The 27,354-nt window shown below is 45.7% G+C and overlaps 1 protein-coding gene across 5 annotated transcripts in view; it reads right to left on the bottom strand.

Annotated features, from left to right (window-relative positions):
* The window catches only part of PDE1C (phosphodiesterase 1C), a 1,445,089-nt gene that overhangs the window by 810,563 nt on the left and 607,172 nt on the right, over nucleotides 1–27,354 (bottom strand). For 4 of the 5 annotated variants that reach the window (XM_063922562.1, XM_063922564.1, XM_063922566.1 and 1 more), the window contains one exon: nucleotides 14,777–14,803. The exons of the other annotated variant lie outside the window; for it this stretch is intronic. In XM_063922562.1, coding sequence (XP_063778632.1) covers nucleotides 14,777–14,803 — 27 coding nt within the window. The remainder of the gene's footprint in view (nucleotides 1–14,776; nucleotides 14,804–27,354) is intronic. 5 annotated transcript variants of the gene reach the window in all.

Here is a 27,354-nt window from a genome sequence, read left to right as displayed (position 1 = left end):
AGTTTGGTAAAAACTGTGGCCCCCTTCACTCGGTCAATCGATTCTGGAATTAGTGGAAGTGGATAACGATTTTTGATAGTAATTTCACTGAGTCTGCGGTAATCAATGCATGGTCGCAGGCCACCATCTTTCTTCTTGACAAAAAAGAACCCAGTCCCCACAAGGGGATGAAGATGGTCTAATAAAGCCTTTGGCCAAATTCTCTAGTATGTAGTCTGACATAGCCTGAGTCTCAGGAATAGACAACGAAAAGATTCGGCCTCTGGGAGGAGTCTTACCTGGCACCAAATCAATCGGGCAATCCCATTCACGGTGAGGTGGTAAAGAATCTGCCTTTGCTTACTGAAGACGTCTATGAAAGGCTGGTATACTCTGGGCGCAACTCGGAGACATGAACTGAACAAAAAAGTTTAACTGAGACCAAACAATTGTTGATTCATGATTCTCCCCAGGATTGGTTCTCCATAGTTCGCCAACAGAGCTTTGGACTATGTTTTTATAACCAGGGTAATCCAAGAATCACATCATGAGAGGCTGTGGGAATCACGAGAAAGGAGATATATCCGGAGTGTAATACGCCCACTTTCATTTTGAGAAAAGTAGTTTGAAGGGTGATTATGCCTTCAGGGATTCGACTTCCATCCACCGCCATAATGGAAACTGCTTGTTTCAAGGGCACAGTCCGAATCCTAAATTGCTGAACAATGGCGTAAGTAAGTTCCCAGCTGCTTCGGAATCTATCAAAGCTGTGACAGAGAGGGCAGAAGACGGAACTGCCAAACAAATGGACAAAGTTGGCTCCTTTTCAGTACATGATTCTAAAGTAACGCCTAGCTTAACCTCTCTGGAGTAAGCTAGGAGCAGGAGTTTTCCGGCCGGAGTTTACAAGACTTCACAAAGTGTTCTGAGGAACCGCAATACATACAGAGGTTCCCCTGATGGCGTCGAGAACGCTCCTCATCTGAAAGCCGAGAGCGACCAATTTGCATCGGCTCTTCAGTTGCTGAAGGAAGTTGTGATGAAGAGGGATCCTGCCGGGGTCGTGATCTAAAACGAAGACTTGGACGGTCGAACTTAGATTTTTCCAAACAGCGTTTTCTATACCGCAAGTCCAGTTTATCGCAAATGGAAATCAGTTCATCCAGCTTCGTGGGCACATCCCGAACTGTCAAGTCATCCTTAATCCTGTCAGAAAGTCCGTTCCAAAAAGCAGCGACTAAGGCCTCCTCATTCCAATTCAATTCTGAAGACAAAGTATGGAGCTGAATCACATATTGGCTGACAAGACACGAGCCCTGCTGGAGATGAAGGATCTCTAGGGACGCTGAGGTGGTTTGGCCCGGCTTGTTGAAGATCTTATGGACTGATGATAGAAATTCAGCATAATTCAAGAGGATTGGGTCTCCTTTGTCAGATCTGTGGTTATGTCTGTTCCCGGAGGGGGCACTAGTGGGTCAGTGGTGGTGCAATGGAGAAACCGAGGATGCTGTAAGATTCCTGCGCATGTGCGCAATGATGTTTATTATATGCTCACGAATATATACAGTAATTAAAGCAAATGATAACTTGGGATGGATGGTACATGGAATGCTAACAATGATGAATAAACAGTCACAGGTATTTAGCTGGTCTGGAAACCAGTGCAGTAATTAGGCAATGAAATACAGGCAATGAACTAGTCTGGAAACTAGTATAGCAATCAGATGGTGATCACTCCCACAGTTGGTTTGGAAATCAGCAACGATACTCCACACAGTCAGTTTGTAATGCAAAGTCCACAACCAAGCAAGGTTAAGCAGGAGACAACTTGAAACACATATGAAGTGGTTGTATTAAGTGCCAGATGCCATAGCACAATGCTGAATGCAAGTTAACCATACACAGGTGAGGATAATGAATAGCACCTGAAGAAAGTCTCTTACAGCAAAAGGTGGAGGCTGACTGAAGCAGAAGTTGGAGCAGAAATAAATGCTGGGACCTGTAGTTCCACAGGAATACTGGAACCGGGAGATCACTTAAAGATGCCATAAATAGGAGATCGCTGGGAACAGGAGATTGGAACTGGAGACTAAAAACTGGAAACTGGAGATTGGAAACTGGAGATTAGAAAGTGGAACCAGGAGATGCTATGCAGCAATGCGACGCTTTGTCCAAGGTGATGAGACTGAGCCGGTGCTCTGGACTTATACCCCCTGGTCGGCAGTCATTGGATTCTTGTATCATGTGAGCAATCACAGCGCAGGATTGGGTGCTCTCCGGTCAGCTGACCGCAAGTGTCATGGCAGTGCCCATGCTGTACAGATGGCCGGTACACAGGAGGGCACCCGCAGAATGGACTTCAGGGGTTCACCACAATAGTGGGTACTGCGCTCCGCAGACAGGATGCTCATACCGCCGCAGACTGGGGCCGTGACCTCCGGAGGCCTGCACACCAGCGCGCAGGTAAGTGAGACATCACTGAATGCTGATTCCTGACATCCTTTCTCCCAAAGCGGAGATGCCCACTCAAACGCTTGACCAGTGAGAAGAGAAATAATATATGCGATCTTTGTGCGAGCAGATGCAAAACTGTCAGACTGAAGCTCAAACTGGATTTCACACTGGTTGAGGAATCCCCTACAGAGTTTCGGAGATCCATCAAACTTGCAAGGTGGAGGTAGTTGCAGTCGAGATATTGGAACTGTTACCGGAGGAACTGCTGTAGAAGAAGAGACTACCGTAGCCGGGGACTCTGGGTACCTAATGGGCGCATGAAGAGCATCCAAACGGTCAGACATGGTTTGCATACATTGAACTATTTGCGACTGAGTGGACTCTTGATTATCAAGGTGCGAGAAAATGTTAGCCGTAGCATCGCCTCCAGAGGCCTGGTCGCCTGACGGATCCATGGGGCTAGTGCTTACTGTCAGAACAGGCTGTTTTTGTGAATCCGGAGGGCGAAGATAATTCCTCTTCATATATTTTATTAACAGCAATAGATCTTAATGTAGCTGAAGAAAGTCTCTGACTAACTAATTCAGGGTTGGCGAACTCTAGTGAATGAGGTCACTGGAATCCTGAAGAATGAAGTTGGTGAATGTAGAGAGAGGTGGTTTGTTTAATGATGAAGAGGTGTGGTGGAGGTCTGCAGGATGACGTAGAAGCGTGAGAAGAACTGCGAAGAATTGGTTTCTGGATGGTATGAGAACGTGAATGAAGAACTGTAAAGAATGTCCACTGACTGATACAAAGTTGTGACTGAAGAACTGTGAAGAATATGCTTTGGATGATATGAAGATGTAACTGAAGAACTGTGAACATTGCTTTGCTGGATGATGCGAAGACGTGAATGAAGAACTGTGAAGATCATCCACTGGATGATACAAAGACGTGACTGAGAGACACAGGCAGAGGCTGGCGAACCACCACGGGACTCTGGAGAATCCGAAGGTACCGGCAGGAGATCGGTTAACTGTGACTGCGTTCTGGGGAGCTGACGGGCACAATGCAGCAAGAGCTAGCTGACAACTCGGAGAGCAAAGATGGGACCAGAATACCTGGAGACGCACAGAACAATCTGAAGGAGCACAGAGCTAGGATACAGAGTAACTACAACAAAGCACTGGCACAGAATGCAAAATTCCCAGCCTATTTATACGCAGCAGGGAAACAGGATTGGCTGACACTCACCCATAGACGCTCATTGGTGCTGCACTTGGTCTCCAACATGGCCGCCCCCTATGCTGCAGAAACACAGGAATACAGCAGGCCACTAGGTCTTCCCTCCTGCCTCCCGGAAGCCGCGTCACTTCTGCCGCTGTCCGTGCCACGTCCCCATACGGCCACCCAGCACTGTGATCAGCCGAGGACGGATCCCGGGACCCACGGCAGCAAGCGCCCGCCGCGTGACACAGAGATCCCAAGTGAAGGACAGTCTGCCATGATTCACATTTTTAACTTTTTTTGTGACCACATATAGCACCATTGATTTCCTGTGGGATAGGCAGGGCTGTAGAGAGTGGACCTGGGCTGGGTAATGTGTGGTGTGTGACCTAATAGTGGAGGCATGGCCTTGTCCCCATACCTTAAAAAATAAGATTTTACTCACCGGTAAATCTATTTCTCGTAGTCCGTAGTGGATGCTGGGAACTCCGAAAGGACCATGGGGAATAGCGGCTCCGCAGGAGACTGGGCACAACTAAAGAAAGCTTTTAGGTCACCTGGTGTGCACTGGCTCCTCCCACTATGACCCTCCTCCAAGCCTCAGTTAGGACACTGTGCCCGGACGAGCTGACATAATAAGGAAGGATTTTGAATCCCGGGTAAGACTCCTACCAGCCACACCAATCACACCGTATAACTCGTGATACTATACCCAGTTTAACAGTATGAAAACAACTGAGCCTCTCAACAGATGGCTCAACAATAACCCTTTAGTTAACAATAACTATGTACAAGTATTGCAGACAATCCGCACTTTGGATGGGCGCCCAGCATCCACTACGGACTACGAGAAATAGATTTACCGGTGAGTAAAATCGTATTTTCTCTGACGTCCTAGTGGATGCTGGGAACTCCGAAAGGACCATGGGGATTATACCAAAGCTCCCAAACGGGCGGGAGAGTGCGGATGACTCTGCAGCACCGAATGAGAGAACTCAAGGTCCTCCTCAGCCAGGGTATCAAATTTGTAGAATTTTGCAAACGTGTTTGCCCCTGACCAAGTAGCAGCTCGGCAAAGTTGTAAAGCCGAGACCCCTCGGGCAGCCGCCCAAGATGAGCCCACCTTCCTTGTGGAATGGGCTTTTACTGATTTAGGATGCGGCAGTCCAGCCGCAGAATGCGCCAGCTGAATTGTGCTACAAATCCAGCGAGCAATAGTCTGCTTAGAAGCAGGAGCACCCAGTTTGTTGGGTGCATACAGGATAAATAGCGAGTCAGTTTTCCTGACTCTAGCCGTCCTGGAAACATAAATTTTCAAGGCCCTGACTACGTCCAGTAACTTGGAATCCTCCAAGTCCCTAGTAGCCGCAGGCACCACAATAGGTTGGTTCAAGTGAAAAGCTGATACCACCTTAGGGAGAAACTGGGGACGAGTCCTCAATTCCGCCCTATCCATATGGAAAATCAGATAAGGGCTTTTACATGACAAAGCTGCCAATTCTGACACACGCCTGGCTGAAGCCAAGGCCAATAACATGACCACTTTCCACGTGAGATATTTTAGATCCACGGTTTTAAGTGGCTCAAACCAATGTGATTTTAAGAAACTCAACACCACGTTGAGATCCCAAGGTGCCACTGGAGGCACAAACGGGGGCTGAATATGCAGCACTCCTTTCACAAACGTCTGAACTTCAGGTAGTGAAGCTAGTTCTTTCTGGAAGAAAATCGACAGAGCCGAGATCTGTACCTTAATGGAGCCTAATTTCAGGCCCATAGTCACTCCTGCTTGTAGGAAATGCAGAAATCGACCTAGTTGAAATTCCTCTGTTGAAGCCTTTTTGGCCTCACACCAAGCAACATATTTCCGCCATATGCGGTGATAATGCTTTGCAGTTACATCTTTCCTGGCTTTAATCAGCGTAGGAATGACTTCCTCCGGAATGCCCTTTTCCTTCAGGATCCGGCGTTCAACCGCCATGCCGTCAAACGCAGCCGCGGTAAGTCTTGGAACAGACAGGGCCCCTGCTGCAGCAGGTCCTGTCTGAGTGGCAGAGGCCACGGGTCCTCTGAGATCATCTCTTGAAGTTCCGGGTACCACGCTCGTCTTGGCCAATCCGGAACCACGAGTATTGTTCTTACTCCTCGTTTTCTTATTATTCTCAGTACCCTTGGTATGAGAGGCAGAGGAGGGAACACATAAACTGACTGGTACACCCACGGTGTCACTAGAGCGTCCACAGCTATCGCCTGAGGGTCCCTTGACCTGGCGCAATATCTCTCTAGTTTTTTGTTTAGGCGGGACGCCATCATGTCCACCTGTGGCCGTTCCCATCGATTTACAATCAGCGTGAAGACTTCTGGATGAAGTCCCCACTCTCCCGGGTGGAGGTCGTGCCTGCTGAGAAAGTCTGCTTCCCAGTTGTCCACTCCCGGAATGAACACTGCTGACAGTGCTAGTACGTGATTTTCCGCCCATCGGAGAATCCTTGTGGCTTCTGCCATTGCCATCCTGCTTATTGTGCCGCCCTGTCGATTTACATGGGCGACTGCCGTGATGTTGTCTGACTGGATCAGTACCGGCTGGTGTAGAAGCAGGGATTTTGCCTGACTTAGGGCATTGTAAATGGCCCTTAGTTCCAGAATATTTATGTGTAGGGAAGTCTCCTGACTCGACCATAGTCCTTGGAAGTTTCTTCCCTGTGTGACTGCCCCCCAGCCTCGAAGGCTGGCATCCGTGGTCACCAGGACCCAGTCCTGTATGCCGAATCTGCGGCCCTCTAGAAGATGAGCACTCTGCAGCCACCACAGCAGAGACACCCTGGTTCTTGGAGACAGGGTTATTAGGCGATGCATCTGAAGATGCGATCCGGACCATTGGTCCAACAGATCCCACTGAAAGATTCTGGCATGGAACCTGCCGAAAGGAATTGCTTCGTAAGAAGCCACCATCTTTCCCAGGACCCGCGTGCAGTGATGCACCGATACCTGTTTTGGTTTCAGGAGGTCTATGACTAGAGATGACAGCTCCTTGGCTTTCTCCTCCGGGAGAAACACTTTTTTCTGGACTGTGTCCAGAATCATACCCAGGAACAGTAGACGTGTCGTCGGAACCAGCTGTGATTTTGGAATATTCAGAATCCAACCGTGCTGGTGTAGCACCTCCTGAGATAGTGCTACTCCCACCAACAACTGCTCCTTGGACCTCGCCTTTATTAGGAGATCGTCCAAGTACGGGATAATTAAAACTCCCTTTCTTCGAAGGAGTATCATCATTTCCGCCATTACCTTGGTAAACACCCTCGGTGCCGTGGAGAGTCCAAACGGCAGCGTCTGGAATTGGTAATGGCAATCCTGTACCACAAATCTGAGGTACTCCTGGTGAGGATAGTAAATGGGGACATGCAGGTAAGCATCCTTGATGTCCAGGGATACCATGTAATCCCCCTCGTCCAGGCTTGCAATAACCGCCCTGAGCGATTCCATCTTGAACTTGAATTTTTTTATGTATGTGTTCAAGGATTTCAAATTTAAAATGGGTCTCACCGAACCGTCCGGTTTCGGTACCACAAACAGTGTGGAATAGTAACCCCGACCTTGTTGAAGTAGGGGCACCTTGATTATCACCTGCTGGGAATACAGCTTGTGAATTGCCACTAGCACAGCCTCCCTGTCTGAAGGAGTAATCGGCAAGGCAGATTTTAGGAACCGGTGGGGTGGAGACGCCTCGAATTCCAGTTTGTACCCTTGAGATACTATTTGCAGGATCCAGGGATCCACCTGTGAGCGAGCCCACTGATCGCTGAAATTTTTGAGGCGGCCCCCCACCGTACCTGGCCCCGCCTGTGGAGCCCCACCGTCATGCGGCGGACTTGGAAGAAGCGGGGGAGGACTTTTGCTCCTGGGAACCTGCTGTTTGTTGCAGCCTTTTTCCCCTACCTCTGCCTCTGGACAGAAAGGACCCGCCTTTTCCACGCCTGTTTTTCTGAGTCCGAAAGGACTGTACCTGATAAAACGGCGCCTTTTTAGGCTGTGAGGGAACATGGGGTAAAAATGCTGACTTCCCAGCAGTTGCTGTGGAAACTAGGTCCGAGAGACCATCCCCAAATAACTCCTCACCCTTATAAGGCAAAACTTCCATGTGCCTTTTTGAATCTGCATCCCCTGTCCACTGGCGAGTCCATAAGCCTCTCCTAGCAGAAATGGACAATGCACTTATTTTAGATGCCAGCCGGCAGATCTCCCTCTGTGCATCTCTCATGTATAAGACTGAGTCTTTTATATGCTCTATGGTTAGCAGAATAGTCTCCCTGTCTAGGGTGTCAATATTTTCTGAAAGGGAATCTGACCACGCAGCGGCAGCACTGCACATCCATGCTGACGCAATAGCTGGTCTAAGTATAATGCCTGAGTGTGTATATACAGACTTCAGGATCGCCACCTGCTTTCTATCAGCAGGTTCCTTGAGGTCGGCCGTATCCGGAGACGGTAGTGCCACCTTTTTAGACAAACGTGTGAGCGCTTTATCCACCCTAGGGGGTGTCTCCCAACGTGACCTATCCTCTGGCGGGAAAGGGAACGCCATTAGTAACTTCTTAGAGATTACCAATCTTTTATCAGGGAAAGCCCACGCTTCTTCACACACTTCATTTAATTCTTCTGATGGGGGAAAAACTACGGGTAGTTTTTTCTCCCCAAACATAATACCCTTTTTAGTGGTACCTGGGTTTATATCAGAAATTTGTAACACCTCTTTCATTGCTTCAATCATGCAACGAATGGCCTTAGTGGACATTAGACTAGACTCATCATCGTCGACACTGGTGTCAGTATCCGTGTCGACATCCGCGTCTGCCATCTGAGGTAGCGGGCGTTTTAGAGCCCCCGATGGCCTTTGAGACGCCTGGACAGGCACGAGCTGAGAAGCCGGCTGTCCCGCATTTGGCATGTCGTCAAATTTTTTGTGTAAGGAGTCGACACGTGCACGCAATTCCATCCATAAGTCCATCCACTCAGGTGTCTGCCCCGCAGGGGGTGACATCCCTTCTATAGGCATCTGCTCCGCCTCCACATCATTATCCTCATCAAACATGTCGACACAGCTGTACCGACACACCGCACACACACAGGGAATGCTCTAACAGAGGACAGGACCCACAAAAGCCCTTTGGGGAGACAGAGTGAGAGTATGCGAGCACACACCAGAGCGCTATATAATGCAGGGACTAACTGAATTATGTCCCCTATAGCTGCTGTTATATATACTGTGCCTAAATTTAGTGCCCCCCCTCTCTTTTTTACCCTTTTCTGTAGTGTAGACTGCAGGGGAGAGCCAGGGAGCTTCCTTCCAGCGGAGCTGTGAGGGAGAAATGGCGCCAGTGTGCTGAAGGAGATAGCTCCGCCCCTTTTTCACAGACTTTTCTCCCGCTTTTTTATGGATTCTGGCAGGGGTAATTATCACATATATAGCCTCTGGGGCTATATATTGTGGTATTTTTGCCAGCCAAGGTGTTTTTATTGCTGCTCAGGGCGCCCCCCCCCCTAGCGCCCTGCACCCTCAGTGACCTGAGTGTGAAGTGTGTATGAGGAGCAATGGCGCACAGCTGGCAGTGCTGTGCGCTACCTTGGTGAAGACTGATGTCTTCTGCCGCCGATTTTCCGGACCTCTTCTTGCTTCTGGCTCTGTTAGGGGGACGGCGGCGCGGCTCCGGGACCGAACACCAAGGCCAGTTCCATGCGGTCGATCCCTCTGGAGCTAATGGTGTCCAGTAGCCTAAGAAGCCCAAGCTAGCTGCAAGCAGGTAGGTTCGCTTCTTCTCCCCTTAGTCCCTCGCTGCAGTGAGCCTGTTGCCAGCAGGTCTCACTGTAAAATAAAAAACCTAATTATATACTTTCTTTTTAGAAGCTCAGGAGAGCCCCTAGTGTGCATCCAACCTCGGCCGGGCACAAAATCTAACTGAGGCTTGGAGGAGGGTCATAGTGGGAGGAGCCAGTGCACACCAGGTGACCTAAAAGCTTTCTTTAGTTGTGCCCAGTCTCCTGCGGAGCCGCTATTCCCCATGGTCCTTTCGGAGTTCCCAGCATCCACTAGGACGTCAGAGAAACATATTAAAGAACATTATGCCTGGTGCCACGTGCTGCACCGGGTGGTTCAATGAGCTCATCAGGCAGGCGCAGATTCAGGGGGGCAGCACGATCAGTCCACCGACATAGCATGCAGGCAGAGGAGACTGCTGCTGTTCGGAGGCAACAGCCCACTGTGGTCCAGCACATAACGTGTTGGGGAGAGAGGTTGCAGCTGCTAACAGGTAAGAAGTGGGAGTGGGTTTCATACAGGGCCTCCCTGAACCATGTAATTAGTAGCCCACTTCTCAGCACCCCTTTGGATAGCTATTCTCCTAAAACACTAAGGACTACTAGTTTAGAAAACTCTGGTACAAGGTACACGTTAAAATACAGTATGTATTATAACTAGAATGCACCAAATCAAACTTTTTAGGACCTGTTGGACTGCCAAAAAAAGATTGCAAATATTCTCCAGAAACTGAAAGGAGAAACATCAGAGGCAAAATTGCAGAGCTCAAATTTATATACAGTACATACTCTATTGAAAAAGCAAGTATAAACCTATCAAATAATAATGATGATTGCAGGAATTTACGGCACTCTATTTCACACTGTATAAATAGATTTTGTCTTTGCTGGATGACAAACTACATTCAATATAATGATAGCCTATGTTAGCAACTACTTTGCCGACACAAAACTGATAGAATGATTAGTGGCTATGTCTCCGTGGCACTCATAATGTACACCGTGACGTTCTTATACATGTACAGTCATATATTAGGCACTGATATTTCTGACAAAAGCACAGTTCAATCACAGGGAAACAGGGCAGTGCTAATGGTAGTACAAAATGAAATCATAACAATAACTTTTCTGAATTTATGGTACAAATAAAGTCTGCTTAAGAATGATTTTGTATGCTGATAAATAAGTCTTGTCAGGGCTGTGGAGAGCATCCCTGGTCCTTGGTACTGCATGGGAGGCGGGTCCATGCCCCCTATTAAAAATACATACTACTCAAAAAGTCGTACAGATGAGGTGGGCAATCATGCAAAAAGCATCTTACCTTGATCCATACCTTGAGCAAGCCCCTCCACCTCGACCAACACCATCTTCCCAGTGATATTCAGAAGGATAGCATATGTGCTCTAGAGAGCAGAGACTAGCACAGTGCCAGAGTCTTTGCTTTCACTGTGCGACACTATCTTCCTGAAGTTATCACTGGAAAGATTGGCTCGGAGGAGTAGGGACCTGCTTTCTGGATCACGGTAAATATACTCAGGAGGGGGGGTGAAAGAGGGGGATGGCGGACCCTCCAGCAAGCCCGAGCCCGGGCAATTAGTACTCACTCCCCCGTTTTGGCGCCGGTAAGTCTTGTCAACAAAGAGCAGGTGAATATTTACTGTACAGCTGTATGTGATACGGCCTAAAAAATGTAATCTAATCAATTGCTATGATATCCATGTGAATGCAACAGAGTCTGCTCCATCTGCAGAATTAGAAGCATATTTGGAACACACAAATTAACTGTGACTTATAGCTACAGTATTAGTAAAAGCAGTAGCAACAACACTGCTGTTTTTATCTTGTTTTCCCTTGATAGAGACAAGGGAGGAAAACTAATTACCCTGATGGGGGGGCCTGGCAGGGGCATGGGCGCGCCACTCGCCCCACCCATGCTCCTCCCCCTACCTGTGTGCAGCTTATGCCTGTCTCCCCAACCCAGCAGCAGCAGCCTCCTCTGGCTATTGCAATTTAATAAAAAGGGTGTTTTTTAAAACATCAATTAATAATTCAGCCAGGTTTCAGGGATAGTAAATGAAAAGGTGAATTAGGGAGCAGATCATTTGTACTAGGTGTAAGGTGTCATAATGGAGATTGTATCTAATACCCCTTTTACACCAAGACGAAATCCTGAGTTATTACCCAGGTCGTGCCTCAGCGTAAATGTCTCAAAAAAATAACCCAGGTCCTGTGACCCGCCAATCCAACCCGGAATTCGACCAGGCTTGAACACAGGTAGGAGCTGTGTTGAACGGCAGTGTAAACGGGTAACTCAGGGTCATCTGACCTGGAACCCGTTTACAGCGTTGGGAGAGTCCATACCTCCCGACCGCAGCATCCTGCGGGCGGTCGGGAGACACAATGCACACAGTCTAAACTGCTGTCTGCCCTGCTATGCAGACAGCAGCGGTGACTGGATAAAGGATGAATGGCTGCCGCTCATTCACTGCAGAGAAGGAGGCTGGGGGCAGCCCAGCAGCAGCACTGTGTGCAGTGTGAACGGCGCCGGCACAGAAATATCCTGGGTCGGATCCTGGATTTTGTTGTAAAAGGGTCATAGGATAAACAGGCTGAAGTTAAGTATACAGTACATTAATCTCATTAGAGATAGCTTTGTAACAATTTTTTTTCTATGTGCTCTGCTACACAAGCAGTTTAAATTATAGTGTAATGATATTCTTCATTCGAACAATGCCCCAGTTTAATCCACTCCCAGGAACGTTAGTCAATTATACTCCTACATACAATTTAATGGAATGAGCAATTAATCACTCATTTCAAGTTTTCAACAGATTTTGGTGATTCTGGGCAGGAAGTGTTCATTGCAATAGAGAATGCAGGAGTCTGTATTTTCCTTTGGGCAATTAATCTCAGGATCTTGATTGCATAAAATTATGTAATGTGCAATTCAGTAACTGTAATATCTAATGCTAAAACTGAATGTGCTGTATGTCAATCATTACACCTGAAAGCGATAGTAAATACAGTACAATTAAGGGGCTCATACATCAATGGAGTATTGGGGCAATTCCCAATTATCCCGATGTCTGGGTCAGGAGATTGGGGAAATCCAACATGTACAAAATAGAAAATGATAGTCAAAAATTGAAGCAAAAGCAATTGAAAAAGTGTATCATTTAATTTTTCTAGCACTCTTACAGAAAAGCCACATGATGAAAAGAAACAACATACTTGTGAATGTAGCCTAACACTGGCCATACATTATACAATTATCTTGATAATCTATCTAATATCGACAGATAGCTCAGTTATTGTACTATGTATTCGCTCAATCAATCTCAAAACATCGATCGTCAGACATGACAAACTGTCCACCATGTCCATCCAATGCAATAATTTTTGGAGCTGTAAGTTCGCCGCATTGGGCAGGCTATGCTCTGCTGTGGCCAACAGACATTTTCCCTGTTCCTTCATATGGGAGGAAATGTCCCCTCCCATGTGAAGGAACCTAGATATTTTGTCCATATACGCTGTGAGATATCTCTGTTGGTTTACAGGCTGTCAGATAAAATGTCTGTCAGTTTGACTAATTAATTGATTGATTTATTGATTGCTCAGAAGTGTAGGCTTTTGTTAACATCAATTCATTCTTTTAAATCATGTTGTTGTTGTTGTTGTTATTATTATTGTAAATAATTGTGAGGTGGGAGTAAAGAGCAAGGAACTGTACCTGGACAAACTATGCTGCAATGCAAGTGGAGCAAATACATTTATTGCTTTTGGGGGTCATTCCGAGTTGTTCGCTCGTTATTTTTTTGTCGCAACGGAGCGATTAGTCGCTAATGCGCATGCGCAATGTCCGCAGTGCGACTGCGCCAAGTAAATTTGCTATGCAGTTAGGAATTTTACTCACGGCATTACAAGGTTTTTTCTTCGTTCTGGTGATCGTAATGTGATTGACAGGAAGTGGGTGTTTCTGGGCGGAAACTGGCTGTTTTATGGGTGTGTGCGAAAAAACGCTACCGTTTCTGGGAAAAACGCGGGAGTGGCTGGAGAAACGGAGGAGTGTCTGAACGAACGCTGGGTGTGTTTGTGACGTCAAACCAGGAACGACAAGCACTGAACTGATCGCACTGGCAGAGTAAGTCTCGAGCTACTCAGAAACTGCACAGAGAAGTATTTTCGCAATATTGCGAATCTTTCGTTCGCAATTTTGATAAGCTAAGATTCACTCCCAGTAGGCGGCGGCTTAGCGTGTGTACTGCTGCTAAAAGCAGCTTGCGAGCGAACAACTCGGAATGACCACCTTTGTACGCAGGGTAAATACTGGCTGCGTTTGCAAGTAGCCAACAAATGCTGGACAGCTTTATTTTTATACTGCAATTCAGATCTGAGCTTGGACACCCCCATCTAAATCTCTCTGTACATGTTATATCTGCCCCACCTGCAGTGCAACATGGTTTTACCAAGGTGCACAGTTACTTGCTCTTTTTTGCTCTGTTCCCATCTCAGGATCAGGCCCCAAGCCAGAATTGTCCAGGCAAGAAAGTGTAGAGCATTTTGTACCAAATGAATGCCTACAGTACATGAAGCATTTTTCAGGGCAGTGTGAGGTGGGTGTTTCAAATCACTGTGCTGTACTGTAAATCATTAGTATACTCATACCCCCTTTCAGACATCGCCTTTCGACCTGTGTGTTTCCCAGGGCTTGCAGCTCTACCCATATTTTGGCTATGTGTGAATAGACCTGACCTGGTTTGGGCCACTGTAAGCCGGAGGACCTAGGTCACCCAGGTCCTGGTGTGAATGGACACTACCCGGGTTATTCTGTCACCCATGTGTGAAAGGGGGTAAGTTCTGAAACCTATGGCTTCAACCCAAGTTCAATATCTGGGGTCCGAGCTGGGTTAAAGCCATCGTTTATATGTGAAAGGGCTATCCATTAGAGTAACATGAATGTAAATAGGAAACACTTGTAGATACAGATTTTCCTATTTACATTCTAAATAGGACACCTGGAGAAGTTGCCCATAGCAACCAATCAGCTTATAGTTCTCATTTGTGTACTACACTTTCTATAAAATAACAGCTTTAAGGTGAATGGTTGCAATGCACAACTTTTCCACCTGTCATCTTTAGAAGGTTTAATACATCTCCCTGTCTATATCCCCATGACACCTAAGTTAATCCACTGTCACAGTGTTGGAATGAAGTCAGAAAATTGTATTTCTCTAAAACACACATATCACATTGCTCTACGTCATAAAATCACGACGCGCAAAATAATTTTGTTGAAGTTCCTCTTGCCAGTGACTCCTACCTTTGTGATGTTTTCTTGTATTTCCTCCTAGAAGAAACAAATAAAAAAATGAAGACTGGGAGAATCTCTAATAAATATGATGCTGTCAGTCACACTCATAATCAAGTGACTGCTCTGAAGAATGTGGATGGATGGTGCTGTCACTTACACCTGAAGAAGTTGGATGGGTGGTGCTGTCACTCGCACTCATGATTAGGTGATTGCTCTGAAGAAGATGGATGGATGGTGCTGTCACTCACACTCATGATTAGGTGACTGCTCTGAAGAAGGTGGATGGATGATGCTGTCACTCACACTCATGATTAGGTGACTTCTCTGAAGAAGGTGGATGGGTGGTGCTGTCACTCACACATGATGAAGTGACTGCTTTGAAAAATGTGGATGGATGGTGCTGTCACGCACACTCATGATTAGGTGATTGCTCTGAAGAAGGTGGATGGATGATGCTGTCATTCACAATCATGATTAAGTGACTGCTTTGAAGAAGATGGATGGTGCTGTCACTGACGCTCATGATTAGGTGACTGCTCTGAAGAAGGTGGATGGGGGGTGCTCTCACTCATGATTAGGTGATTGCTCTGAAGAAGGTGGATGGGGGGTGCTGTCACTCACACTCATGATTAGGTGATTGCTCTGAAGAAGGTGGGTGGGGGGTACTGTCACTCACACTCATGATTAGGTGACTGCTCTGAAGAAGGTGGATGGCTGGTGCTGTTACTCACACCCATGATTAGGTGACTGCTCTGAAGAAGGTGATGTATGGTGCTGACACTCATGATTAGGTGATTACTCTGAAGAAGGTGGATGAATGGTGTTGTCACTCACACTCATGATTAGGTGACTGCTCTGAAGAAGGTGGATAGGTGGTGCTGTCACTCACACTCATGATTAGGTGACTGCTCTGAAGAATGTGGATGGGTGGTGCTGTCACTCACACTCATGATGAAGTGACTGCTCTGAAGAATGTGGATGGGTGGTGCTGTCACTCACACTCATGATTAGGTGACTTCTCTGAAGAAGGTGGATGGGTGGTGCTGTCACTCACACTCATGATTAGGTGACTGCTCTGAAAAAGGTGGATGGATGATGCTGTCACTCACACCTGAAGAAGGTGGATGGATGGTGCTGTCACTCACACTCATGATTAGGTGACTTCTCTGAAGAAGGTGGATGGGTGGTGCTGTCACTCACACATGATGAAGTGACTGCTCTGAAAAATGTGGATGGATGGTGTTGTCACGCACACTCATGATTAGGTGATTGCTCTGAAGAAGGGGGATGGATGATGCTGTCACTCACAATCATGATTAAGTGACTGCTCTGAAGAAGGTGGATGGATGGTGCTGTCACTCACGCTCATGATTAGGTGACTGCACTGAAGAAGGTGGATGGGGGGTGCTCTCACTCATGATTAGGTGATTGCTCTGAAGAAGGTGGATGGGGGGTGCTGTCACTCACACTCATGATTAGGTGATTGCTCTGAAGAAGGTGGGTGGGGGGTACTGTCACTCACACTCATGATTAGGTGACTGCTCTGAAAAAGGTGGATGGCTGGTGCTGTCACTCACACTCATGATTAGGTGACTGCTCTGAAGAAGGTGGATGTATGGTGCTGTCACTCACACTCATGATTAGGTGATTGCTCTGAAGAAGGTGGATGAATGGTTCTGTCACTCACACTCATGATTAGGTGACTGCTCTGAAGAAGGTGGATGGGTGGTGCTGTCACTCACACTCATGATTAGGTGACTGCTCTGAAGAAGGTGGATGGGTGGTGCTGTCACTCACACTCATGATTAGGTGACTGCTCTGAAGAATGTGGATGGGTGGTGCTGTCACTCACACTCATGATTAGGTGATTGCTCTGAAGAAGATGGATGGATGGTGCTGTCACTCATGCTCATGATTAGGTAACTGATCTGAAGAAGGTGGATGCATGGTGCTGTCACTCACGCTCATGATTAGGTGATTGCTCTGATGAATGTGGATGAGTGGTGCTGTCACTCACACTCATGATTAGGTGAGTGCTCTGAAGAAGGTGGATGGATGGTGCTGTCACTCACGCTCATGATTAGGTAACTGCCCTGAAGAAGGTGGATGGATGGTGCCGTCACTCACGCTCATGATTAGGTAACTGCTCTGAAGAATGTGGATGGGTGGTGCTCCTGTCACTCACACTCATGATTAGGTGATTGCTCTGAAGAAGGTGGATGGATGGTGCCGTCACTCATGCTCATGATTAGGTAACTGCTCTGAAGAAGGTGGATGGATGGTGCTGTCACTCACGCTCATAATTAGGTGACTGCTCTGAAGAAGGTGGATGGGTGGTGCTGTCACTAACACTCATGATGAAGTGACTGCTCTGAAGAATGTGGATGGGTGGTGTTGTCACTCACACTCATCATGAAGTGATTGCTCTGAAGAAGGTGGATGGATGGTGCTGTCACTTACACTCGTGATTAAGTAACTGCTCTGAAGAAGGTGGATGGGTGGTGATTATCAGCCAGCAGTTATTTCAGCTGTATTTGCAGCCAAAATTGGGGTAAACATGTAAACTATGTAAGAGTGTGAAACAGCAAGTTGTGAGAAGAATCTATTTCAGAGGCTATGTTCAGAAGCTCATTTATTTTTCATTTTTATAAAAACATTGTAAGTAATGTAGACATTCTTTAATGTCTCATTCAGGATCTTAGAAAATGACCCATGCTTCATTTCTTACACCAGTAACCGGTGTTTTCTTAAAAAAAAATCAGTATAACTTATTATAACTTATAGTATAATGCTGCCCACATTTAAGATTTGAGATGAGAGTGTAAAAAATAACTCCTCATATCGCCAACATGTGAAAGTTGATATTAAATTAAAAACACCAAAAACCTGGTACTTTGCAACTGGCTTATACTGTAATGATTCAGCTGATTGTACTACACAGTACAGTATTTCATAGTTTTAAAATAACAATATGTAATAAAATGTCTGTGAAGGCCAAATAGGAAAATGATGGCTCTATGTATCATGAGTTGTTTTATTAGTAGTAGACCCATGACTAAGGCAAGCTGAGGCTTATTTGCTGTTAGTATCAGTGGCATGTTCAGTGGGCTGCTCTCTGAGTACCCAGGAACCCCCATAGTTGTCACAAATCCTTTTTTTATGGACACTGGAGCCCTGCTTTCTTGCTGCACAATACCTTGATTCACGGGTCTATGGGTAGAGGTTGATCCAATATAAGGCGATTCTGTGAGAATCATGTCATATTGGCTCCACCTCCTCCCTATAAATCCACAAATCACAGCATACAGCGAGGGGTAATGCCTAAAAATGTCATGTGCCCGCCCTCACACTCAAACTGCTGCTGTATCTCCACTTAAAATGTAAGAATGTGTAAGACATTGGTGTTTCTGCAATGCGTGCAGTGCACATGGGCCCCCGGGCCAATGGTGGGGGCGGCCCACACCGCACCAATATTTTAATACTTACCTTCCAGAGTCCAGTGTCGGGCGCTGCAGTCATGGCAAAAATCGCAGCCAAAATGGCCACTGCGCATGTGCAGTAGTCAAATTAGTCACCGGAACATAGCGGTTGCCATGTTTTCGGAGAACTGCGCATGCACAATGCCGGAGACTACTGCGCCGTGCAGAGGAGGAGGCCCATCTGGAGGTGCACATGGGCCCCTCCTCTGTTAAAATGCCCCTGGCGAAAGAGCTATATAAATACATATATGTATATCATACCAGCTGAATACCCGTGCTTCGCTACGGAATTTGAAGAATAATACCAATCTTTGTCAGGCCGCACCTCTGGGATTCCCCGAATTGATGGTGTCAAAATGCTGGTGCTGAGGAAAATAATCCGCCTCCTTCTCTGCCCCGTCCCGCCTCTGTTGCTGCTGTGTTAAGTTCTGCACATGCTGGGACGACAGGCCAAGCTCTGTCCGCTGCATGTTACATATGTTAGGTTTGCAGGCTGAATCTATGTCAAAGGGCCCTAGGTCTCCTTGCTTAGCTTTGACACTAAAGTATGCCTCTGCCCCCACCAATGTGTATCTCTGCCCCTACCCGTGTGTGCATCTGCTCATACCCATAGGTGTCTCTGCTCCTACCCATATGCCTATGCCCCATCCATGTGTGCCTCTATCCTTACCTGTGGGTGCCTATGGCCCTACCAGTGTGTGCCTCTGCTCCTACCCATGAGTGCCTCTGTCCCAACCAGTGTGTGCATCTGCCCCTACCCATGGGTGCCTCTGCCCCTACCCGTATGTGCCTCTTTCCTTGCCTGTGGGTGCCCCTGCCCTTACCCGTGTGTGCCTGTATCTCTACCCATGTGTGCCTCTGCCCCTACCCATGTGTGCCTCCTTACCTGTGGGTGGCTCTGCCCCACTCATATGTGCCTCTGCCCCTCCCCATGGGTGCCTCTTCCCTTTCATGTTGCCTCTGCCCCTCCCCGTGGGTGCCTCTGCTCCTACCCATGGGTGCCTCTGCCCCTACCTGTGTTTGCCTCTGCCCCTACCTGTGTGTGCCTGTATCCCTACCCATATGTGCCTCTACCATTATCCGTGGGTGCCTCTGCCCCTACCCGTGTTTTACTCTGCCCCTACCTGTGTGTGCCTGTATCCCTACCCATGTGTGCCTCTGCCCCTAACCCGTGTGTGCCACTATCCTTTCCTGTGGATGCCTCTGCCCCCACCGATGTGTGCCTCTGCCCCTTCCCGTGTGTGCCTCTACCCTTACACATGGGTGCCTCTGCTCCTCCCTGTGTGTGCCTCTGCCCCTACCCATGGGTGCCTCTGAGTAAATTGCTCCAGGCATTCCAGAGTTATGCATAAAACTATGGATTTCTACATGTCACCCCCTTCCCACCCCCACCCCTAGGGGTGCTTGGGGTGTCTAACCCCCACAATTATTTTGTCCAGATTTTAAGTCATGTGTACCAAGTTTGGTGTAAATTGCTCCAGGCATTCCAGAGTTATGCCCGAAAACTATGCATTTTTACATGTCACCCCCTTCCCACCGCCACCACTAAGGGTGCTAGGGGTGTCTAACCCCCACAGTGTTTCTTTCCAGATTGTAAATCATATGTGTACCAAGTTTGGTGTAAACTGCTCAAGGCATTCCAGAGTTAAGCTGGAACATATATACATACATACGATTTTACATATATATATATATATATATATATATATATATATATATATAGATTGTATATAATAATATTAATTATATAATATTAATTATATATAATAATAATTTATTTATATATATATATATATATATATACCCGGGTGCCCTCCCATGGCACTGCAAAGCCCAGCAAATAGTACAAATTGATGGGCGGCACTCCAAGGATTTGAAAGGAAAACATACAGCTCACCAAGCTTGTTAGATCAACGTTTGAAGTGCCTTTATTTGCACCTTTCGTCAGGTAGTAACTGACACATATTGTGGTGAGGTAGTAGGGAGATGTTTATGTCAGTCATTGATTCACACAATACTAGCGAACATCCTGTAAAGTTTACTTATTCTATCAGTAAAGAAAGTGTTAATTTTCTGGATATCCAGATTAAGATCTGTAATCAACAGATCGTAACTACGTTATATAGTAAACCCACAGATAGGAACAACTTGCTGCATATGCAGAGTGCCCACCCCATTTCACTTAAAAAGGGACTTCCTTACTCCCAGTTCTTGAGAGTGATGAGAGTTTTTTCAATAGAGAGAGTGCTAGAGCACAGATAGATATTATGGAGCAGAAGTTTGCTAAGAGGGGATATAACCCTAGATTGCTCAATGACGCAAAAAAAAAAAAGCTCTTGAACAGGATAGATCAACACTACTTAAACAGAACACAGTTAAAAAAACTTCAGAATAAGATGCCATGGGTCACCTGCTACCATAGTGCTAGCAATAGCATAAATAGAACATGTAAAACCTTATGGCCTATGATTCAGAGTGACCCAGATCTCACGATGCAAGACACTCAGTTACTAGCCAGCTACAGACGTGGTCATTGCCTTAGAGACCATTTAGTCAAAACTAATATTACACATGAATTAGGTGGTACCTCGACTAGTGCTCCATATGACAAAAAGGGTTGTTTAAAATGCGTATGTACGACCTGCAGTTTCATGATCTCTGGTAATACTTTTTGCCACCCGCTGTCTGGCGAACGATATGAAATTAGACATACTCTAACATGCAATTCAAAGTTTGTTATATACCAAATAATTTGTCCCTGTTGGCTGTCATACATTGGTAAGACAGAACGTACGTTCAAGGAACGTATGACAGCCCACAGGTCAGCCATAAGGGCAGCTTTACTCAAAGGAATGAGTGAGCAACTGGTGGCAAGGCATTTTTGCCTTGCACCACATCCACTTACCGCATTGAGGTACCGCATGATCTACCATATCCCCCCATCTATTCGGGGTGCTGATCGGTCGATCATGCGGTTACTTCAGTGTGAGAGCCGATGGATATACAGATTGGGCACTTTGTCACCCATGGGATTAAATGAGCAACTAGGGTTGTCTAATTTTCTAGTTACAGGTCTGTAAATCATCTGGAATGGTCCTAAGGTCGATTGGACCTGTATGCCACTTTTGAATAATTGGCCTCCTGATCTAGCATGTGTTTTTATTATGTACTCCATAAGTGGTGTCTCATCTATTCACTTACCTGTATATGTTTTCATTTAGATCTTTAGTTATTATTGAGCAGTAATAATGTATCGCTAGCAGCTGTTACAACATGCATATTACATGTGATCTACTGAGTATGGAGTCAGATGTATATTGACACAGTTCGTTATAGTACAATACGTTTTGTTAGATTGTATTAAGTATACTGTGCTAATGTCATATGCTCCGTTCTTTAGATTTGCATTAAGCAGCGGTAAACCGTTGCTATGGTGATGGGAGCACAATAGTGAGTCTCAGTGTGTGACGTCACTAACACTGCGCCGCCGGTCGGGTGCTCAGTCCCGCTTCCGGGGATGGCGTTCACATGGTGGCATGTTTTAAAGGTAAGCACATTTTTGTATTTTGTTTAGCCTGATGACAGTGCAATAAAACAAGCACTGAAACGTTGCCAAGTACATGCTGCTTTAAAGAGTCGTTTGTCAGTATCAGGAGTGCCACACCAACGGATTTTTGTATGTAGATATATATATATATATATATATATATATCATGCGTATGCTCCTGACCAATTTGTAAAGCTATGATCATTAGTTGTTTATGATAAAACTAAATGGTATCACTGTAGCAAATAGTTAAGGAGCTTCGTTATACAACAGTTAGTTAAAATGAAGGAGTTCGTTTTTTATCTATAAGGCCGAAAGTCAAATACAACCTGCATCTTAGCCCACTAGCACCAATGAAGTTTTAATTTCCAAAGCAGAATTCATTAATGCAGTTGCACTGTCAGCGTACTGAATATAGATACACTTAAACCATATCTGAATTGGCAGTTAATAAAAAGCAGCCTTCTCATCCATACAAATGTACGTCTATTGATTTAGGTCATAATATATCAAATTATTTAAATAGACCATGGAAAATCACTTGGCAGATGAATTCCCAAGAAGAAAAATGTGTCACTGGTGTCATTATTCCCACACCTGCGTTTTCTTTACATGAAAGCTGGTAATAGTCAGATCACATTACTGATTCTGCTTATGGTTTTGCCTTCCGTAACCATACTGTTCCGGTGTAGAAAGTAAACAGTCACAGCTGCTACACATTATACCTCATTTGTACATGCCCTGTAGAAAGTAACTGCACATCTAATGCTATGTGAACGTCTGCTATGTGAACGTCAACAAAATATAATTTGTAAGTATACTGAAAAAGAATCATTTCTTTTCTTCAAGCAATTTATTTTTCATTTTGTGAAGAGACTGTAATATAAAATGCTTACAGCCACTTTAAAGCTCACCTTTGTACTGTAAATACAAAACTAGAACATAGACGCTCAACTTCTCTCCTAGCAGGTATTGCATTTGTCTCTAAATCAGCCATGGCGGGGAAAAACGCTTAATACTCTGCTAACCATCTTTCTCAAAGTCTGAAAAGTTAGTGGAATGTACTGTTTATACACACAAACACTACAGAATGTCTGATATAACGTTTATTGCTCTCACATAGAGTTGAACGTACGTTGGCTGTAATTGCTTTGCTTCACATTACATGCATGGAACAATACTTGACCACTTTGAAAATTAGTTTCAGGGAGATTACGGTAGTCCCCCATTTAGTGGGCATGTCATGCTTCGCCCAAAGGGCATGTCCCCACATGTGGGCGTATCTATTATTACAATCTTCTTGCAAGATATTTCTATATAACATTATGCTGGACATATATGGTAACATACAATGCCTATCAGACCAAAAGATATTTTATCTGACAGCCTGACACCCATCGAATATCATGGGCATACAATGTGAGATATTTGTGAAGAGCCCTACACACTGGTCGATACCAGTGAAAGATATGAACGATCTTGTTCATTAATGAACGAGATAGCGTTCATATCTTTCAGTGTGTAGGCACCAGCTAGTTTAAACATGCAGGACGATATCGTCCATATTAGCATGCAGTGCTATGGAGCCGGGTGACGGTGGGAGTGAAGAAACTTCACTCCGTATCGGCAGTCGGGCAGCTCGGTGGTGGATCGCCGAGTCTGTAGGGACCTTAAGTTCTTTCGCTGAGGAGGAGACATTTCTCCATTCTTCCGCTGTGAAGGAACAGGGAAAATGTCCAACTGCCTGCAACTTGTAAGGTCCTATCTATATTTATTCGCTTTGCTGCTTTCCGTACATTAATAGTATCCTCCAAATCATTACGGGCACCAATTAATTAAACACCACATGCTGTACTGTAATCCAAGGAATGGATTGTTATCTGTAATACTACAAGATACAGTACTTATTGGTCACATGAACTACTCTGAGGAATTGTGTTTGGGGTCCTGATAGTATGTTTTTAAATATGATGCTTTTAGTCAACCACAAATTCCTGTATTAACCAGCTATGTAAAATATACTTACCTTTAGATCACCCTTAACAGGTAGCCATTATTTTGATGTTCTATTTTAGATATATTGTTCAACTGCATTTGAACCACAGATAATAAGAAATTGCAGACTTACTTTAATGATCATCTCTTGGCAAAAAAAGATTTTAAAACTTTTGTTGTATTGACCTTTTTGTGTGTTCAAAGAGAGAAACTTCTCTGTTCACTCACATTACGAGTAATGGGCCTAATTCAGGTTGGATCGCAGTAAGTAATCCAACTGCAATAATGGCTAAAAGGATGCAGGCGCATGCACAGCGTCTGTTCTGCACATGCGCCCGCATTTTCTGTGGGGGGCCGCAGAAAATGCAATCGCCTGTCAATCAGGCAGAGGCGGTCGTGAGGCGGCAACGCTCCGTTTCCTAGACGGAGCGTTGTGGGGGCAAAGGCGGCCAAACAGGGGCGGTGTTTGTGAAACGGGGGGGGGCGTGATCGCAGTGGCGGCGTGACGTCACAGAAACATGGCGATCAGAAACATGGCGGCAGGCCTCCTGCGGGCGCAGCTAAGCTGCGCCGGCAGGAGGCAACCCTAATTTCTGTGATGAAACAAAAATTGTGATGCTTTCGCAATTTCTTCTTCATCAAGGGGGGAGGAGGCAGTCAGCATGCTGGATGGCCTGCGATGGACAGCCCCCAGCATGCAAACACAAGGATTGCTAAGTAGTAGAATTTGCAATCCTTACTGAATTAGGCCCAATAACTACTCCTGTATTCCAACAAAAGATTACTAATAAAATGTATTCCCCTCAGTCTCAGGTCACAATAGCAGCGGCAGAGGCTGTAGCTTATTGCAGTATACACACAGAAATGAAAACAACGTGATTATCCTGCTGGGGCACCACCAATGTAAGCAGTGACAGCAGTCACAGTGACTGCAGCTAATCATTGTTGCTCAGCAGCTGAGTTGAGCTGCAGTGTAGAATCCAGGGGTTTTGATATACAATCTGGAGCAGCGGGAGACTCCTCAATGAGCTGAGGGTCTACTGCAGGTTGTTGGGAGAGTAGGCAACTGTAATGGAACTAAGGGGGAGATGTACTAAGCAGTGATAAAAGTGAAGAAATGAGCCAGTGGAGAAGTTGCTCATGGCAACCAATCAGCATTGACGTAACATTTATAATTTGCATACTATAAAAGTATATATAGCAGCTGATTGGTTGCCATGGGCAACTTATCCACTGGCTCACTTCTCCACTTTATCACTGCTTAGTACATGTCCCCCTAAATGCTTATGGTATATCTGTCCATATACAACTCTATAGCAAGACCTCCCCAACTGCTTGCTTGGTTTCATAGCTTTCCTCATTATAATTGCTCACTTCCATCAGCCTTATCTCTTGTTCAAAAGATCTGAAAAGAGGCTTAATTTTGCATACACACACACAACTATGCACAGGCCACAATTCCACCCTTGACTGAATGCCCTTAACTCACCATCACAAAACTTAGCCTGTTACCATAGGCACCTTCAGCCACAAATGGCGCTACAACTGAGTTATGTATGACTCAGCACTGCCTGTTGTTGTGTAATGCCCACTAAATGTAATGGTGACATTTCCCAAATAATTAACACACTTTTGAAACATAACACCAAGTTACAGTACTTACCGTATGCCCTAACTAATAGGATTGAATATTAAAGACATTTAAAATGTTATCTTGATATTTGCAAACTGTTTGAAGGGAATACATACGTGCCTCCCGTTTGAAGACCTGGAAACTGTAATCATATTTTACAAAGTTACCCTATAATTTCAGCAGATAAAGTTGCTGCCATAAGATGTATTAGAGTTGGGTAGAAGTGTATAGAAACAAACATGAGAACTGCTGAAAAAGCAGCCGGTGAGAAAACACTGCTCCTGAAACTGAAGTCTTATTTCTGCAGTACAGATCATCTACTCTAATAACTGAAGATGTAATGAAAGCAATATCCAAGATTAACATTCATGGCTGAGAAGGCCTTTTCATTTGCTAGTGCTCTTGTAGAATGATCATTTAGTCAGTAGATGAGATACTCAGACAGGTAGTTTGATGAGATCAAAGACTGATTTCTTCCCTCACATGCATGCAGATCATCTAGTTTCTCATCTAGGAGGGATGTTGTTTGTGGTTGCTCTAGCTATGTAACAGCTCTCTGGGTTTAGAAGCTTTGGGACAGTTAGTGAAAGCCCAGATTTGAGACATGGTATAGGGGGTGCAGTGACTGCAACATACTTGTTGGCCGCACGCCAGATGTGCGTGTGTCTTGGTACGTGGAGCTGTGCCTTAGTACGCCACCCATGTATTTCTATGGATGTGAGTACTCAGACGCACGCACAAATCCTCGTCACAGGCCCACTTGTTGCGCCTGACTTGTCGTAAATACGGCAAGCTACAGGCTAGATGAGCGTGGCTTCATCTGTACCTATTCTCCCACAAGTTGTGGGAGACTCATGATTTTTCAGGCAATCCCCCACACACACGGAAGAGTGGGCAGATTTCCCACATCCCAGGCGCTTCCTAGTGAGATTGTAGCAGCGTATCACTGGCAGGTCTTAATGATGCTCATTCACATCACATACCTCCCAACTTTGTAATAGTTAAAAGCGGGACACATGAAACGCATGCGCCCGCAAAGAGGGCATGGCCTATATGAAAGGACATGGCCTCGCGGCAGAGCTGCGATCGTGAGTCACGCCCCCTTTTACCGTCACTGAGGGGGCATGCCCAGCGCTCTGTGAACTGCTGGCATGTCCCCTCTCCCTCTGTCACCTGAGAATAGATGCTGCGCACATGCACACAGCATCTACTAAGCAGAGGACTGCAGTGACAGGAGTCTCCCAACTGCCCCTCCCCGACTGCAGGACACTGTGGCCCACGAGTGGGACAGCGGGACATTCCCCCAAAAAATGGGACTGTTCCTCGAAAATTGGGACATTTGGGAGGTATGACATCATGTAGCCCCACTGACAGCCCAGCCCCCAAAGTGACAAGCAGCGTCTCCTCTCTAGGCTTCTCCCAGAGGAGACATAAAAGATAGGCAACTATGCACTGCTAATATACATTTTATTATTCCAATAAAAAGTCATGAATAATGCACATTAAAAACAATACCTTTGAATAAAAACCTTTTGTCCCTGTTGCCCTAATGCATGTCTACCAATAGTGGTTGACCTATTGACTGTAGACCATTTTAGTGTATATCTATAGACCGGATACCGTTGGGAGGTATAGGTACGTAATCCCATATATATTTAGCACTCACAGGCATTTATCTATTATAGTAACAGTGGCCAGTGTAAGCAAATGGCAAGTTATTTTGGTATATAGGTGTGTCTATCATGAGTGCACCCATGTTGTTTTATACAGGGGCGTTTTAAGAGAGGAGGGGGCCCGTGTGCGGCCCGTTTTGGTATATATTATTTCTTAAATGAACACACTGAATAGGTCTATTCAGTGTAACCCCATATCATATTGTTTCCTAAAGTAATCATTGTGAGAACTTACTCCCCATCCTAATGGGAATTACTTG

Source organism: Pseudophryne corroboree, chromosome 5 (assembly GCF_028390025.1).
Source record: "Pseudophryne corroboree isolate aPseCor3 chromosome 5, aPseCor3.hap2, whole genome shotgun sequence".
NCBI classification, from domain to species: Eukaryota; Metazoa; Chordata; class Amphibia; order Anura; family Myobatrachidae; genus Pseudophryne; species Pseudophryne corroboree.
The sequence above is the reverse complement of the archived record's forward strand: the minus strand, read 5'-3'. Positions and strand labels throughout refer to the sequence as shown.